The sequence below is a fragment of the Gambusia affinis genome, linkage group LG21, assembly GCF_019740435.1.
Source record: "Gambusia affinis linkage group LG21, SWU_Gaff_1.0, whole genome shotgun sequence".
NCBI lineage: Eukaryota > Metazoa > Chordata > Actinopteri > Cyprinodontiformes > Poeciliidae > Gambusia > Gambusia affinis.
This window is the reverse complement of record NC_057888.1, coordinates 2,575,799-2,593,549: the sequence shown is the minus strand read 5'-3', so window position 1 is coordinate 2,593,549 and position 17,751 is coordinate 2,575,799. Positions and strand designations below refer to the sequence as shown.

General features: G+C 39.2%; 1 protein-coding gene across 2 annotated transcripts in view; it reads right to left on the bottom strand.

Annotated features, from left to right (window-relative positions):
- The window catches only part of drosha (drosha ribonuclease III), a 129,741-nt gene extending 112,826 nt beyond the window's left edge, over window positions 1-16,915 (bottom strand). Inside the window, exons 1-13 of one of the 2 annotated variants that reach the window (XM_044105227.1) lie at window positions 16,755-16,915; window positions 15,011-15,761; window positions 11,986-12,054; window positions 11,222-11,483; window positions 8,871-9,012; window positions 8,333-8,493; window positions 7,373-7,453; window positions 6,141-6,227; window positions 5,972-6,058; window positions 3,262-3,333; window positions 2,942-3,023; window positions 1,451-1,525; window positions 104-273 (exon numbers count right to left, since the gene is read on the bottom strand). In XM_044105227.1, the coding sequence (XP_043961162.1) occupies window positions 104-273; window positions 1,451-1,525; window positions 2,942-3,023; window positions 3,262-3,333; window positions 5,972-6,058; window positions 6,141-6,227; window positions 7,373-7,453; window positions 8,333-8,493; window positions 8,871-9,012; window positions 11,222-11,483; window positions 11,986-12,054; window positions 15,011-15,759 (2,037 nt within the window). In that variant the 5' untranslated portion in view covers window positions 15,760-15,761; window positions 16,755-16,915. Of the gene's footprint in view, window positions 1-103; window positions 274-1,450; window positions 1,526-2,941; window positions 3,024-3,261; window positions 3,334-5,971; window positions 6,059-6,140; window positions 6,228-7,372; window positions 7,454-8,332; window positions 8,494-8,870; window positions 9,013-11,221; window positions 11,484-11,985; window positions 12,055-15,010; window positions 15,762-16,666; window positions 16,686-16,754 lie in introns of those variants that run through there. The other variant, XM_044105228.1, reaches the window with a different exon arrangement.
- Between the last annotated feature and the right edge of the window lie 836 nt (window positions 16,916-17,751).

The window sequence follows — 17,751 nt, the reverse complement described above, 5'->3', positions numbered from 1 at the left end:
TCCGACTAAAAGCTTTGAGTAAGGAACACAGGGGAAGTTCTTCATGTCACAACCTGCTTCCTGCAGGGTCAGAGTTCAGGACGGAAGAAGACGAACTCCTTACCATGCCGGGGTTGGTGACGATCATGCCTTTGCACTCCTCTGCGTATTTCTGCCAGTCCAGCTGCTCCCACTGCAGCATGTCTGCGATCTCCTCTTCTGGAACCAGCGCCTTGCTGCTGCGCAGGAGGTACAGCAGCACCTGGTGCATCGACAGAACCTCCTTCCCGCCGTCTACGATCACCCAGCAACAGAAAACATACGCAGGAATCATATAAAACGTGAATATGCGTTATTTATACCCGAGTGACTTCTTCAAATCTAATGAAATTGGGGCCAAACGTTTCTGCAGCATAAATTCTCATTTGTGCTGCAATCATTTTGAAGATGTTAAATTTGGGTAATGTTGGGAATACTGGTTGACCATTTGACCTTTAAACTTTCATTAATACCAATTAGTTTGGTTTAACTAACCAAACTATTGGAAAAACCTGAAGGAAACAAGATGAAAATCCTCTGAAGAAGATTCGAACACATCTTCGTTCTTCACAAAATGTCACAAAAATGGAGTGGCGTCAGAGTTTAACGGTTTATCAAATTTCTCTTCTGACTTTAGCTAAAAACCACAAAACCATTTCTCCTTTTAGATCTAGTTTTTTTTTTTGTTTGTTTGCATTTACCCAGAGTGCTCCACTTCCTGCTTTTGGAGCGGTATCCAGTCCGCTTGTCATTCACATACGCATTTGAACAGCATCAGAGTTCACTTCAACCGAACAGAGACTGAGGTTTGTGGGCGGCCCAGAGTTTATCTGAACAGGGTGTTAACTTCACAAGCTGTTACTTTGGAAGGGCTACCATACCAAAATATGATCTAGAGACAAATTATCAAGAGGCTTTGCCACCCTGACATGGACCAAAAAAGTGGTCTGACACGCTTTTGGACCCAGAATGGCACAAGAAGAACATGCAAATTAATCCAATCTGGGATTCAAACCCAGAACTTTCTGTTTGCAAGGCAGCAGAGCTATTTGGACTATATGTCATTTTAAAGCCAGACAATAGTTTGTTATTCATGAAACACAACAGAAACGAGAGCGGGTGCATTTCTTTTTACCTGGACTGCATAAGAAAAGGTTCCTCCTCACAGTTCACATCAGAAACATTAGATTAGCTGTGTTTTTGTAAAAGAGCAGGATAAGTGTCTGTCTGCTGCTTCTTCAAATTGGGAGAACTTGGAAAGGAATTGTTTTTTGTTGGCACGATGGCAGGAGCCCCTGTGACAAATGCCGCTGCAGCAGCAATGCAACAGCACCACCCGGTGGCTGAAAGGAGAACTGCAGCTACAAAGGGCTGAGAAATCTGAGATGCTGCTTTTGTATTTCAGTCATGTTAAGGTTTCAGAGAGTCCTACCCGGTAAGAATCTGACAAAACGAGGCATGAAATGGAAGTGCTGGCATCCAGAAGACTCAGAGTCGCAGTCAGGACCTGAAAAAGAGAGAAAATAATAATCTGAGATTCAATGAATAAAATTAAATGACTATATCTGAAATGAGGTGATTCAATCGAAAATGTTTCATGAATCTATGCAACTTTAAAGCCAAGTGATGGATATTATCTTTGTTTTTCTTGTAACATAAACAACTTAATTAAGTTTTTTATTAATGCAATGGGTTCACTTTCTCTGCTTTACTTCACTTTAATGAAGACATTTCTAAAGTTTTGCGTTTTAAACCAACACACTCGGGTTTGTTTTTACAACAATAGTCAAAATATTGAGTTTGTTGAGGGAAGAGTACTGAAAAAAAAAATCTTCAAATTTAAAAACCATAAAAGATTAGATGAGTTTGATTCAGGGATAAAGTTTTGGAAATCAAACTGGTACTTCATAAAACCACAAATTAACTGGGATAAATCTATTTTTTGGGTTATATTTCACAAGCTGATAAAATCAAGGGGACTGAACATAAATGTCACAATAAAGGTATTTATCCGAGTTTGAACACACCATGTCTATTGTTAAACATATAATCTTACCAAACCAGCATTTTTGGATTAATTTCTAGTGAAAATATCTTAGAAAACTTGAAATAAGATAAACTAACTTATAAGTAACTTTTCAGCAACAAATTCTAAGTCAATAATTCCTTAATTTTGGTGAAAAAATGCTAGTTGAACTAGCAGATTATTTACTACCGGACATTTTTTTGCCGTGTTATAAGTGAAATAATCTGCAGATAGAACTGGTGTTTTTTTCATCCATATTAAGGAATTATTGACTTAAAAACAAACACCTTCATGAAACTGGTTTAATCCAATTAATCATTTCAGCTCCAGTACTTTTTCATCAACACTGACTGAAAACAAACTACAGTTACTACTACGTTCCAAGTGTACTAAGATATTTGGACTAGAAACTAGACAAAAACACTTGGTAACATTTTGGCTTTTTGCAGTAAGTTACTATATCTCAGGGAAAGTTTGTGCTTTTTAGTTTATTTTAACTGAACACTGCAAAAACATAAAATATTACCAAGTATTTTTGGTCCTTGTTCAAATATCCTAGTAAACTTGAAACAAGAAAAACAAGCATAGAAATAACTTTTCAGCAAGATAATAGGGTAATTGTTTTAAGGCAGTAATTCCTTAATATTGGTAAGAAGAAAAGTGAAATAATCTGCCAGTGGAACTAAAATGTGTTTTTTAGCAATATTAAGGAATTGTTTATCTTAAAGAGACTCCTATATCTTGCTGAAAAGTTTTGTTCTACTTCAAATGTACTACAAGAAACTAGACTTTGTGTTTTTGCAGTGTAGTGGTGGTAGTATCATCCTGTGGGAATGTTTTCCTTTCGAGGCGGTTTCTTGTGACGATGTTAAAGCCAATCGTTTCTTGGTTTCGTACCCGTCAGGTTCCAGTCGTAAAGCTCCAGAATGTCCCGGAACAAGTAGGAGGCGAACAGCTCCAAACCTCGGACGCAGTAGTTCTGGAAACGAGCAGGAAAACCCGGAGAAATGTCATCAAACACTCACTCTCATAGAACACCTGAAAGCTCATCTGACTGATCGATGCGATCAACTTTTGTAGGTCAAACCCGGAGGTTTCCCCTCCTCCTCCTGCAACGGATTAGCCGCTGGGCTCCGCCGTTTGAGATAAAAACAAAAAGAAGAAGGAGAAGAAAAAGGGGAGAAAGGAGCTGCGAGATAAAGTGGTGTCTTACTGACCTCCGGTGTCATCTCCTCTATGAAGTGAATAGTGTAATCTATGTTGAAGCGGATCACTCGGCACAATGGAATCTGTGATGATGAAAGGAGCAGAGGACAAGGAGAAGAAAAGGACACGGCGTCTCATTACCACGGCGATAGGCAGAGGTTACAGCTTTTCAAGGAAAACTCATTAAAAGCTCCTTTTTTTTTAACTAGAAGCATGTGTGGAAAACGGAAAAAAAAAAAAAGAAAATCACGCAGGCAGATGCATTAAAAAGGCCCGACTCGTGGAAATTGAGCAACTGAAATCTGGCTAAAAGGATAAGCCAGCTCTTCCGTGTTTAATCTCCCCGGTTACACGGTCTTTGTTGTCGGAGCACAGGGGTTCGTTTTAAGAGATTAACCTGGGAGCAGCGCTCAGTCCTGCCCGTCCCAGTGGCTAACTAGCGGCGAGCTAATATCGCTGCACTTTTAGGTTTCCTAATCCGCCTCGCTCCGGCTTTTAACGAAGACCGCTTAAATTATCCGCCTCAGATCGGGACGCGTCCTCCAGGGTCTTTCATGCATTACATTAGCCAAACATGTGGGATACACTGCAAAAACACAAGATACAGAGGTATTTTATGCAGCAACAAGTATTTATTTTGGTCTAAATTTCTAGTGCAAATATCTTACTACACTTTAAATAGGACAAAACCAGCTTGCAAGTAACTTTCCAGGAAGTTATCGGAGCTTGTTTTAAGTCACTAATTTCTTAATATTGATGAAAAAGTATTAGAGCTGAAATGTTTAATCAGATTAATTGTGATTAATTAAGTAGTGAAATAATCAGTTAGCTTAGTAATTGATTAACTGGAGAAAAGAGATTCTAATTTCCTGAAAGAACACATTAGGACAAAACTCTGCAAAATAAATGTGGATTTTACATTTAAGACTATATATGTGTATGTAAATATGTAAATATGTTTCAGCCTAAACTAAAACAAAAGAAGCTTCTTTTTTAAAAAAAAGAAACTGAATGATTTGCATCTTTTAATGTATTTTTAATATTGTATAAAATAGGCTTACGTCGGTAATTTAAAAAATTGTCAAATTTGCCTTAATCATTTTAAATTTGTTTAACCAATTAATCAATTACTAAATCAGTTAGCTAATTAATAACCAGTTGCATCCCTGAAAAGTAATAGTTCTGCTGACTATTATTCACTTAAAACAGGGGAAAGATATCTTATAATAAGTGAAATAATCCACCTGTGGAACTGGAACTTTTTCTTCAATATTAAGGAATTATCTACTTAAAACAAATTCCTAGATCTTGGTGAAAAGTTACTTTTATCTCGTTTTAGGTACTACAATATTTGCACTAGAAACTAGACAAAAATAAAACACGTTGTAGATCTGCCACCATAAATCAGAGTTTAAGTTTTCTAAAAAGAGACAGAAACCAGGTTGAGGTCAAACGGCTCCGGATCGAGTCGTTCCTCTTTAATGGCCGACAGCCAATGATGGGCCTTCAAACGGCGCGGCGGCGGCGGCGACTCGGTGGCAAGGTCAGCCCGGCTACAAAGCAGCCGACCCGCAGCCAGAAGCTGACTTTTGAAGTTATGTTTGAGGAAACTGGAGCTGAAAGCTGAGGAAGGCTTCGCTCAGCGTGTTAACTGGGGGAGGGTCAAAGGAGCGCTGAGGGAATAGTAAAAATATCAGGTGGATTCCTCATGATTAAAATGGTTGTTTGAGCTAAAAGCAAATATCTGGAGAAACAGATGCACCTCTTGGCCTTTCATCCACACAAATCTTTCATGTCATTAAAAATCATTATTTGTTTTACAAGAACTCAGATCAAAGTGAAGATTTCAGAAAACTCTGCACTTGTGTTTGCATGAGTTCATAGGTCAACAAACTTCCAGAAAACTGTAAAACAGCTGAAACACTGACTTCCTTTAAATCTCAACTAAAAACCCACTTGTTTAGAGTTTTATTTGAAATGTATTTAATTGCAAATTTATTGAAGGAACCTGACTTAATGTTCTGTTTTGATTGTTGTTTCTATGTTGCATTGTGTAAAAATAAAATTTGATTTGATTTGGAGTAAAAAGTAATAAAAAAGATGATAAATTAGTTAGAACTTATTTTTTGTATTAGGTAAATGTGTGACATGTCACTCCGCTCAAAACGCTACAAACAACAAATTCTGTTTTTGAAAAATATTCCCATTTAAAATAAGTTTTCTAAGGATGCCACACATTAATAAAAGAGCTGCATTTAATCACATTTTTAATTTATTGATGTTTATTTAAGGTGTTGTGGAACAAAACATTTCCAATAATACTGTCAGTTTTATTTTACACCAATAATTGAATGATAATAAATGAATCACTTATGAAGTGGTAACAATGTCTTGTTATAAATTAAATAATCTGCTAGGAACTAAAACAAGCTATTTAATGCTGAAAAGTTAGTTTTTTTCTTCTTTTAGATATTTTCACTGGAAACTAGAAAAAATACTTGGTTAGATTTTGTATTTTTGCAGTGCTGAAATGCTGCAAACCCACAAACTTACAATTCGTAATGAAATTAACCCATAAAAGCTGGAGGAATTAGAAAGTATAGCTTTAAACTATCAACTTCTTCTGGTTAGAACCAGAAAACTAATGCAAAAACAAAAAAATCTGGTCAGTAGACATGTCTGACCGGGATGTTAATCGATTAATCGTTTCCTCAGACTTACGTTGGTGAGAGGAGTGTGGGAGAACAGAGAGAATCCTTCGAACAGATACTCGTGGTCATCGTACTCTATCACTGTCGGCCGGTCGGTCTGGAAAAGAAGGGAATCAAAACGGCGGAGTGAAACATCCGAGTTGCTGTAACGGGGGAATGAGACGCTGATGACATCATACCAGGAAGTTGGTGGGGGGAGACACCGTGATCCTGTAGTGGAACAGTTTCCCGGCGTTGTTGTTCATGGGGCGGCACTGCTTCACAGGCTGGCAGCAAAACAACAATTACAATCAGGAAATAAACACATTTCAGATAAAACTGCTATTTCAGTAAACGATTAATTGATGACTAAGCAATTAATCGGTAAAGACGTATATTTACAGAGAGTTTTTATTTTATCTTAAATGTAAAATATATTTTGTACAGTTTTGCCTGAATTATTCCTCTGAATATGTTTTTGGTTTTCTTTTAGTGTCTTTATATTCCAGTTACTATATGAGTTTCTAATTGTTTGAAGAATCGATTAATCGTTTCACCCATACAGGATTTTTACCTCAGTAATGTTTGTTTCTCAGTTGAATTATACAGGATGTGTCTCAATGAAAGTGAATTACGTTCCTAAATGATTGACGATTTCGCCGCATTAGCAAAACTTGGTAAAGAACTGAACTGAAAATCTCATGTCAAGTAGCAAATCTTAGTTTTAGCTGAAACATTTACAGAGTGAAGGTCTGTTTTTAATGCAAAATGTATATTTCGTACAGTTTTGGTCTAATGTCGGATCTGAATCTGTTGTTTTTCAGCAGATTTGCTTTTTTGAGTCTCTAATCGATACTCAGATAGTTGACAATTATTTGAATAATTGATTAATCGTTTCAGTCGGTCAAAAGGTTTACTTTTGTTTTTCGCCCGAATTCTTTAGGATGTGTAAAAATCAAACTGGGATACGTTTAAAAACAACTGCTAACAAAAACGTTGCATTTTCACTGCAGAGAATCAACGTTTTATATCCGTGTGGATCGAAAATCTCATGTCAAGTAGAAAATATGCAACAAATCTTGTCAAGACTGATGTGCAAATTGAGCAAACTCCGAAATACCTCCTGTAGGTTGGAGGATTTATTAATCAATGCATGATTTTTATCAATTTGTGCTGCAAGAAGGGCTGATATCAAGGCTAAAAAGTGTTTAATTCTTCCACTGAAAAGGCTAACAGAAGCTAAAGCTTCTCATGAAAACATAATCAGTGAGTCACAAGGACCCGAGTCTATTTTTTAATCTTCTTATCCAGGCGATGGAGTCACATTTATTGTAGTCTGTGAGAGAATGGCCTTTGTGTGGGAATGAGTGAGATGCTGCCCTTGGCGCAGCGTCAAGGTCACGATGGGTGATTTATTCACAGCGCGCCACACCTCCTCTCCGGGGTAGATGCTGTGGCGGATCCCCGTTCGTCTGGCCTTGGCGCTGCACTTGCACAGGGGGCCATCATTCATCTGGACAGAGAGAGAGAGGAAGAGAGAGATCCATGATGGCGCCAGGTAGAACCGGAGGAAACGCTGCAGGCTGCCGACCTTTAGCTCCGAAGTTTTCACAGGTTCAGGAAGAAATCAAGATGGCGTCACAGAAACAAGGCCGGATGGGACAGTTAAATCTGCTGGGATTTACTCCCACTGGAAGAATACGGACCGAGGGAAGGAGCGGAAAAGATCCGGAAGGAATCTGGATCTTTACATCTATACATTTACATAGTCTAGATGTAAAGTTCTAGATTTGTAGATCAATGGCAAATATTTCTGAAGTGGTGAAACTTTGAATATGGAGAATTAATAATAAAAGAGAGGTTAAAGAACGAAGGAAGAAAAGAGGAGAGAAAGAAATAGAGAAAGGTAAAAGGGAACAGAAGAAGAATTGGAAGAAAGGAAGAGAGAGAAAGAAAGAGCTTAGAAAGAAGGATAAAAGGGAAAAGGAGAAACAGAAAGCAAGGAAAGGGAAAACAAAGGAAGGAAGGAGAGAAAAAAAGGAAAGGAAGAGTAAGAGAAAGAAAAGAAAGAAAAAATAAAGGCAGAATTATGGAAGTAAGGATGGAAGGAGGAGAGAAATGGGGGAGAAAGAAGAAAGAAAAAGAAAAGAAGGAAGAAAGGGAGGAAGGCAAAAAGGAAGTTTGAAAGAAAGGAAGGAAAGAAAAGAGAGGGAGAAAGAAATATAAAGGTAAGAGATAGAAAGAAAAGTAAAACATGGAAGAAGGAAGAATAGAAATGAAGAAAGAAACTTCCTCTGTTGTTTTTCCTGCCGGCCCCCTGACCAGCTGCTCCGCCACCAGTACCCTCCCTAGTCTCACTGGTCTGAACTGGGTTCTACTGGTTCCGTCTCACCTGCCCCGGGTCGTTGTACCACAGCTCCTCGTGCAGGCGGTCCGGATGCGCCTTCTTCCGCTTGATCTCAGCGATGACGTCAAAAACCTCGGAGTCGGAGGTGCTGGAGCAGCTGCTGCCGTCGCCGTCCGACTCGCAGTCCGACTCGCTGCTGCTGTCGTCTGCAATGAAAAGGTAAAGGTAAAGGCTGCTCTTAAAGGTCACTGAAAGGTCACCAACATCAGAGGAGTCGCCATGTAAATATTCCTCTGTAAAGGAACCAGAAGCTTTAGTTTCCACTGTGAGGACGGGATCATTTCCACCTGACTCTTTATTTACAGGAAGAAACTGGAATCAAATAAATGATTATAGAGAGGAGGAAAGGAAGGAAGGGAAGAAGGAAAGAATGAAGGAGGGAAGGAAGGAAGAAAGAAATGAATAGCACAAGAATTATAAAATTCAGGAAAGAAGGAAGGATGCATGATAAAAAAAAACTAAATCCAAATAATATTTATAATGAAAAACAGCAGCAGAACCAGTAGAGCGTCGGGCTACACACCTGGATCCTCGTCCAGTTTGGTTTTAGGCGGCTCCCATTTGGGTCGAGCGGCTTTGGCTCGTTCCTGCCTCTTCACCAGTTCGTCCTCGAAGCGTTCGTAAAGGTCGCGCAGTTTGCTGGTTCCCACGACCGTGGAGTCGCCCTGAAACAGAGACAGGAAATGGATCTCTGTGTGCTAAGTAGCAGATCACAAGCTTTAAAACATGATGTGTGAATTCTTGGGAAAATTTTTAAAAAGCAAATTCACAAACATGCCATAATACATCTGAAATGATCTCACTGAGGAAGAAGCCATTACTCTTCTGGCACAAGTTTCTCTTTACTGACTTTCTGCACTGTAACGTTTTGGGGACACTTGGACAAAAGTTTCTCTGACAGTTCTTTTATTTTCTTAAGCATAAAAACACATTGCAATTCTTTTCCCTGTGGTTTCTGACTGTAATGATCAATGATTTGGAAGGAAAGGCCAAACGTTTGAAGGCACCATCCGTTGAGCCGCTGATGGAAACATGCTAACAGTTTCTAACGTCCAAGCAGCGGTTAAAGAGGACTGAAGTGAATTTAATGGGATTTCTGCCTCCAACGCCTGCAGAGAAATTATTATTACACACAAAAAAACACTTTAATGTAACTTTCTGTGACATTTACAGGAATGTCAGAGTATGAAGTGACAAGGTTGGCTGTCTTGAGTGGCTTAATGTGATCACTTCATTAGATATTAGGTTTCTAGAGACTGAAAGTCGCTCTGTGGGCCGATCAAATAACAAAGATCATCAAGACAAACTGAGTGCTTTAAGAATGCAACAAATGCTCTCCTGAAATCTCATTTTGGAAACTGTGAAAACTTAATTTTGTCCCAGAACGAGAAGCACATTAAATTATCCAGCTTTCATTCCCATAAAGCGGCTCCATTTAACCTTCGATCTGAGCCAAAGTCACTCCACGCCCTCTGTTTTCTCACTCAGCGATAACATCCTCACTGTCCAGGCAGAAAAAGCACAGACAGTCGTGATAAATCAGTTTACTCCGACATTTACAGTCACTCTGGCGTTCCTGGAAGAGCAGCCAGCGTTCCTGCTGCAGCTTTCACAGACTCCTGGTAAAGGTCAGTGTTGGGAGAAAAACACAGAGCTGGGATCAGCAAGGCTTTTAGCGTGCAGGAGGCGATCTGACAATCTACAGCACGGCGTCAAAATCTTTTTCACTTTCAGCCACATCAAGACCGTGAATGCTCCAGAATGCATTAACAGAATCCATTAAAAAAACAGTTAAAATATTATTAAAGAGCTGTCTATGTATTCAATAAGTTCTTAAAATGAAATAATATCAAACATCTTCTCACACTGATTGTTTTGGTGATCTAAACTACAAATTTTGAAATATTTGCAGGACATTTTTGCAATATTTTTGCTTATATATGGCAAACAAAATATGGCTTTTTGTCACTCAATGGCAATAACTTGACAGCTACTGAAGCAGCAAATAAAAATACTGCCACCTACAGGTGGGATTTAGCATCACTTAAATCCAAAGTTTTTGACCATTTTTGCATAAAGTTTGCAATAAACTCACAATTATGTGAGTTCCACACTGATGCATAATTCTGAGTTTGTTGCACATTTCCGTAAAGATGGTGAAAATGTTTGGGTTTAAGTGATGCTAACTCCCACCTGTAGGTGGCAGTATTTCTTAATTCTACTAAACTGCTGCTTCAGCTTTAGTTGATGTCAAGTTGTCCATTATTGTCCTTTATTGATGTGCAGAATAGCAGAAAGTCTCATTTGACATCATACATAAGTGCAAATATTCAAAAATTTCTTGTAAATATTTCTGAAAGTGTGATTTTAATTGCAAAAAATATTAAAAAATAAATCAAAAACAATCATGAAATCCTAGAGGAATTAATCAAGGTGACAAAGTTCTGGATTCCCTGGCAGATTGTCTCACTTACAAAAAGAGAAAAATGTCTTATTGTAGGAGAAATAATCTGCCAATGGAACTAGTATTTTTTAAAATCAGTATTAAGGAATTATTTACATAAAACAAGCTCATACAGCTTCCTGAAAAGTTACTTGTAAGTTAGTTTTGTCTTATTTCAAGTGTAATAAGATATCTGAACCAGAAACTAGGACATTTTTTCTTAAGACTTTGTGTTTTTGCAGTGTGGAAATTTAAATTTCTTGTGTGATTAATTCAGTGCAAAATTGCAAAAAGACTGGAGGGACTGATTGATGTAACTTGGCAGTGAACGGATAAAAGTCCCTTTGATTTGACCGATAAAATAATATTTAAGCACACAACTGTTCTGGGTTCATCTGGAAGGCGGGCCGGGTTTGCTGAGCAGAACGTACCACTTGGTCCATGGGGTCGTTGGAGTAGTAGCTCTCGGCGTGAGTGCAGCGGATCCAGGCGGGTTTCAGCTGCTCTTCCTCCTCGTCGTACTTCTCCTTCTCTCTGTCCCGCTGCCGATCGCGCTCGCCGAACGCCTCGTCCGAGTCCCGGCTCCGGAGGGACGGGTAGCTCCGGTCCCGGCTCGGCCCCGAGGAGCCGTCGGACCTCCGCTCCTTCTCCTCCTCCCAGCGCCCTCGCTTTCTTTCTCGGCTCGTTGAGCGGCTACACAAAACCAAAATAAAAACACACTTTCAGATTTATATCTACTAAAAGTGGCTCACATCTTTTTGAACTCTGGTTGCTTTTTTTCCCTCCACTCATTTCACATTTAGTCTTTTGACCTAAATCTAAAAAAACGCTGAAAAAGATCATTTTATTGGTCAGAAAAAATATATTTTCATAACATTTTGATTTATCACTATCATAATAAACTCCAATGAATCCACTGCAAAAACAAAATCGTACCAAGTAGTAATATAAGTTATAAAATGGGACAAATGTTTTATTCCCCTGGCAGATTGTTGCACTTACAGTAGAACTTTTTCATTAATATTAAGGAATTAGTGACTTAAACAAGCTCCTAATTCTTGCTGAAAGGTGGTACTTTTATCATAACCTTATTGATTTATTAGTTGAAAATTGTCTCAAAATGACAATATCATCATTTATCATGAGGTTAAAGGTGACATCCTGCTGCCTCCCTGTGTGAACCTGAAAGTCGTACCTCCGAGGTCTCTTCCTGTAGCGATCAGGTGACTGGGATCGACGGACATCTCGGTGGCGGTACCGCTCCCTGTGATGAAGCAGACAGGAGTGAGATCCTTATTACTGATGAGTTTTTTTAATTGATTAATAAACATAAATGTTTTTTTTTTTTACACAGAATTTGAACCAGGTGACGTTGAGGAGTCCTGGGTAGAAAATATGTACTGAAATGTTTTTTTTTTATCTTTCATACAAAATATGTATTGGTTTTATACAGTTTTGCGTAAAGATTTCTCTAATTGTGTTGATCTACTGGCAGCGCTTTCACCTTTTTGGAAGAGGCGGACGCAGTCTTAATAAACATGGGATAAAGCTACTCACTGCAAACCTTTTTTATTTTATCAACAAGGACAGCAATGTCATCATCGCTTCAGAAGAACAGGCTCGAGGACGTCTGATTAGGATGGAACCCTCCACGTATCAGGAGCCAAAACAAGCTGATACAACATCGACTGGAGACGGAGCGACTGGTTCCCTTCCTCCTCCGCCCCCTCCTGGCTCATCCACTCATTCACAGGATTCACAAGACACCTTTGGAGAAATGTCTTCTGGACCAGAGTTTCTTAATTTTACAGACGGAATGAATCAACAGGTTCTACTTGGGACGTCTCTCCTTAGCACTCGTACTACAGACCTCACTACATTTAAGCCACCTGCCTCCGATTTCCCAGAGGATCCATCACTCTGCGTTTCTGAGGGTCCAGATATTATTTTTACACCCGTCTTCCCCCAGAATGTGTCTGGCCCCCCGGCACTGAAAAATAGGACGTTACCTGTCCGGATCACTACAAGAAAAGTTACAAAAAACAGAAACGTAAAATACAGTGGACCTAATTCAAACCTCAGACGGTTCCCCTGCCTAAAGGAACCTCAGACTCAAGAACGTCTGGCCTCCAAGTCACTAAAACTTAAACTCTTTTAAATCCCAGACCTCTCTGTGCTAAAGCTCTATTAATCAATGATTTCATCACTGAACATAATATCGATGTTATGTTCCTGACAGAAACATGGTTGAATGACAATAATGAACCGATTGTACTAATTGAATCTGCGCCTCCTAACTACAATTTCTTAAGTGAGAATAGAAAACATAAAAAAGGAGGAGGCGTGGCTTCAATATTTAAGAATACAGTAAATAGTAGTAAAATCTCTTTGGGTCACTTTACTTCTTTTGAGTATCTTGGAATTGAGATTAAAGGCCTCAAACGGACTTTAACAGTAACTTTATACAAAACTCCAACATATGTGGAAAATTTCTTTACTGAGTTGAATGAACTTCTATCTCTTGTATGTATTAATTATGATTGTTTAATAATTGTTGGTGATTTTAACGTTCATGTTGACAAACCCCGAGACAGAGGGGCTAAAAATCTCTAATATCTTAGAGACTTTTGGTCTAACACAACATGTCAAACAAGCAACACACACTCAAGGACACACACTGGACCTGGTTATCAGTAAGGGTGTGAATATTTCCAATGTCTCTGTAACTGATGGCGCCCTGTCGCATCACTTCCTGTTATCTTTGAAAGTTCTTTATCCTTTAATCCACTTGGACAAACAGCAACCATCACAAAACGTTCTCTCACTGAAAGCACAGCAGAAACATTTAATCAAATCTACTCTTCTTCCTCACTCTTAAGCTGTAACGACGTAGATAAGTTGGTAAATGATTTTCAGTCTAAAGTTTCAGATATTATTGCCCCAATTAAAATGAAGGTTGTGTCTGGTAGGAAGAAATCTCCATGGAGAAATGCACAAACAGTTCGATCTGCAAGACAACTCTGCCGTAGGGCAGAACGAAGTAAAACTCAACTTCACGTTCATTATGACATCTATAAAGAAAATCTACGTTACTATCATTTAACACTCAAACATGCAATACAGGCTTTCTTTGCAGATGTCATAAACAAAAACATTAACAATGCTCCAGCTTTATTTGCAACAGTTGACAGACTCACAAACCCTCCTATCACGTTACCACCTGAATTTCAGTCTATTGCCGCCTGCAACCAGTTTTCTAGTTTCTTTTCAGAGAAAATTCAAAAAATCAGAGGATTAATCTGCACATCCTCTATAAAGTCAGAACCAACACTGAACCCAAACAAAACAAATACAGGAAAAATGACCCAATTTCAACTACTTAATTATAAAACCCTAGAGGAAATTATAAGTCAACTCAGCTCCAGTTCCTGCTGTCTGGATGTTCTAGATCTATAACTCTAGAACATTTCTTTAAGAAAGTTCTGCCTGTTGTTGCTACTGATCTGATCCAAATAGTAACTCATCTTTTCTCATCAGGTGTTTTCCCCCAGGCTTTGAAAACAGCAGGAATCAAACCACTGATAAAAAAGAACAATGTAGACAAATCACTACTGTAGAATTACAGGCCGACCTCTGACCTCCCATTCATCAGGAAAGTTATTGAAAAAGCTGTTTAAAGAGTTAAATAGCTTCCTAACGATAACCAACTGCTTTGACTCCTTCTGGTTCTGCTCTGCATCCCCAGAACCAGAACCAAACGAGGAGAAGCAGCATTCAGCATCTATGCACCAAAAATCTGGAACAAACTTCCAGAAAACTGTAAAACAGCTGAAACGCTGACTTCCTTTAAATCTCAACTAAAAACCCACTTGTTTAGAGTTGAATTTGAAAGGTAATCAATTGCAAATTTATTGACGGAATCTGACTTATTGTTCTGTTTTTATTGTTGATTCTATGTTGCATTGTGTTTCTGTGTTTGATTTGATGTAAAGCACTTTGAAATGCCTTGCTGCTGAAATGTGCTATAGAAAAGAAAATTTTATTTGATTTATAGTCTGTATAGTGATTAATTGATTCAATAAGTTTATTTATTTTATAAAAAGCACTTGAAATGCCTTGTTGTTAAAATATGTCACACAAAAAAAACTGATTGGTAGAGGGCCACATAAAAAGCAGAGGCGTGTTGGTTTTGGCCCCAGGGCCGTCAGTTTGACCCCTACCTGCTCCTCTCGCGACTCCGGTGTCGTGGTGGACTCCTCCCTCTGTCGTAGTCAGCTTTGTAGCGCCCCCCCTCCGCCCTCCCGCGCCGGTCTGGACTCCTCCCGCGCTCCTTCCTCTCTGCGCTGAACTCCATTTTGTGCCGCTCGCCGTAGCTCTTCTGCCTGTGGTCGTCATGGCGATACCCTCTTTCCGGTGACCTCCGGCTGTCAGCGGACTTCTCGTACGGGTACGGCCCCCCGTGTCGCACACCGTGGTCCAGCTGGAAGGGGCCAGCGGTCTGGGCGTAGCCAGGGTTGAAGGGCGGAGGAGGGAAAGGAGGGTAGTTCATGGGGTACGGGGGGTGGTAGCTCATGGGCGGAGGCATGGTTGGGTGAGGCAGCGGGGGCGGAGGCATCATGTAGGGAGGGTAGGAGGTCTGAACAGACACTTGGGAGCCGGGCGTCGGACCCCCTGCTGAGCTGGGCAAAGGGGGAGGCGGGAAATTGGGAGGGGGTTTGGGGAAAGGCGGGCGCAGCGGGCACTGCCTCAGAGCGCCGGAGGTCTGCTGCGACGGAGCCGGGGGAGGGTACTGCATGAAGTCAGGGTGGTGGGGCATGCAGCCGGCGCTGCCATGGTAACCCGAACCTGGCGGAGTCTGTGGGTCGTAATGGTACGGTGGAGCAGGAGGCTGGGGAGCGGGAGGGCTCAGGTAGTTCTGGCCGGGGGGCATCTGTCCCCTCATACCCCCACGGTCCGCCTGGAAGGACATGACTGGGGACAAAAACTAAATTGACCAAATATTCTCAAAATGTTTTTATCTGCAGGTTTAGTCACTTATTACTATATTTACAAAACTACATCTATTATATTAAAAATCGATTAATCAGATAAAAATATTTGACACATTCTACAGATTTTTAATTAACTACTTAAGCCACTTTTAAGCAATATTAAAAATATATTAAGAGACGCAAAACGAATAATTGCATTTTCTTTTCTTAAATAAGAAAATAAATATTTTCTTGCCTAAAATGCAATAACATGGCCTTCCTTTTTTTGAAATTGAACCGTCATTTAAAGAGTTTCGGGTAAAGCATAAATGTGTTTTCATCTTAAATTCAAAATGTATGTATATTATATGAACTTTTGGTTTAGCAAGTAGCCCTTTTTATGTCTTATACTCCAGTTAATGATAAATCAATAAATTTAAAAGGAAACATAGAGACTTTTAAATTATGTAATATGTGGTTACACCAGTAGCCTTAACTGGAAGGGGGATCTACTCCCATTTAATAAATCTTGGACCGGCCCTGCTCTCTGTCCAGTTTTAGACTAATATGGAAATCTTCTCCAGAAAAACATACAGAGTTTATTTTATTTTGTCTTCTACACAACTGGCATTTGTTGAGATAACAGTTTAGGTAGAAACTGATTTTTATACATTTGTGTGAATTAAATGATATTTTAAATATTTTCACTCAAACTGAGACCAGATTTAACCCTGAACAGAAATTAAAACAATAATAAATAACACACCATATTCAACTGTAGGATTAATTAAAGCCTTTCATACAATGCTTAAATCTGACCAATAAGAGAGAATATTTGGCATTTGCTTAAAAATGCCAAAGAAAGGCCACATACTGTATTTAAATAACAAAAATGTAGTAAATTACCGAGTTTTAGAGCTAAGAGAAGCTAATGTAAACTCGTGTTAGCCAGCTAGCTAGCAAGTTATTTCAGGATAAAAGCCGTAGAAATTACCTGAAACAGACGGAATTTATGTCGCTTCGAACGTTTACAATTACAACGACGTCAGCTGCATCAAATTTTTAATTAGTGAATTAAAAACATGCTGTAACAACGACAAGATGCGATGTCCGAGGGATAACGGATGGAAAACAGCGAGTCCGTGTTTCTACTCGGAATCTGTAACGCTGGAACCCCAACAGACCAATCAGATTCAACGACGCGAACAATGACGAATCAGAAGTTCGTCGCCGATGTATGACAAGCTGCTCGTCGCACTGAGACGTCAACCCCTCCGCCATATTGGAAGGGGAAAACAGCCTGAAATGGAGCCGGTCTTGCGTGAAATTCTGTTCCGTTTCATTATTTTCGTAATGGACAACAAATCCTGTAGATTTATTAACATTTGCTCTCCCTTTTTGTGATTTTTGTGCCAAAGATAGAGAGCAGATTGGAACCAAATATTTCAGTTGTCTGAAATAATCTGTTCCCCCTGAAATATTTGGCAAATAAAGAGCAAATGTTTCAAAATTTACAGTATTTGCTGTCCATAAAAATCCGTTTGTTAGAATGGAACTCATTTAATCTGATTGTATTATACAAAACTAAATTAAGTTGAACGTATGAATTAAAATTACAGTAAACTAAGTTGGTGAGTTTTATTTTGGTGAATTTAAACCTATGGTTTCAACCACATAATGGCAGCAAATCTGTTTTTTGTTTAAATGTTGTGATCTATGCAACATATAATTACTCTTACCTGATAGTTTTTAATATATTTAATTTATGCATGCTTGCACTTCTACCATTAATACCCCAGAGGGCAGTAGAGTATTGGATTTATTTTTCCTCTCCTTTTTTTTGACCATATAAAGTTGAACCTGTCTTGGGTAACATTACTATGGAAACCCTGTTCTCTGACCAAAAGGGACATCAGTGATGAGCAAGAATACAAACTAACACAAAATATTCTTCACCCTTGTCACTGTAATCTCTATTATGTTGCACTTCA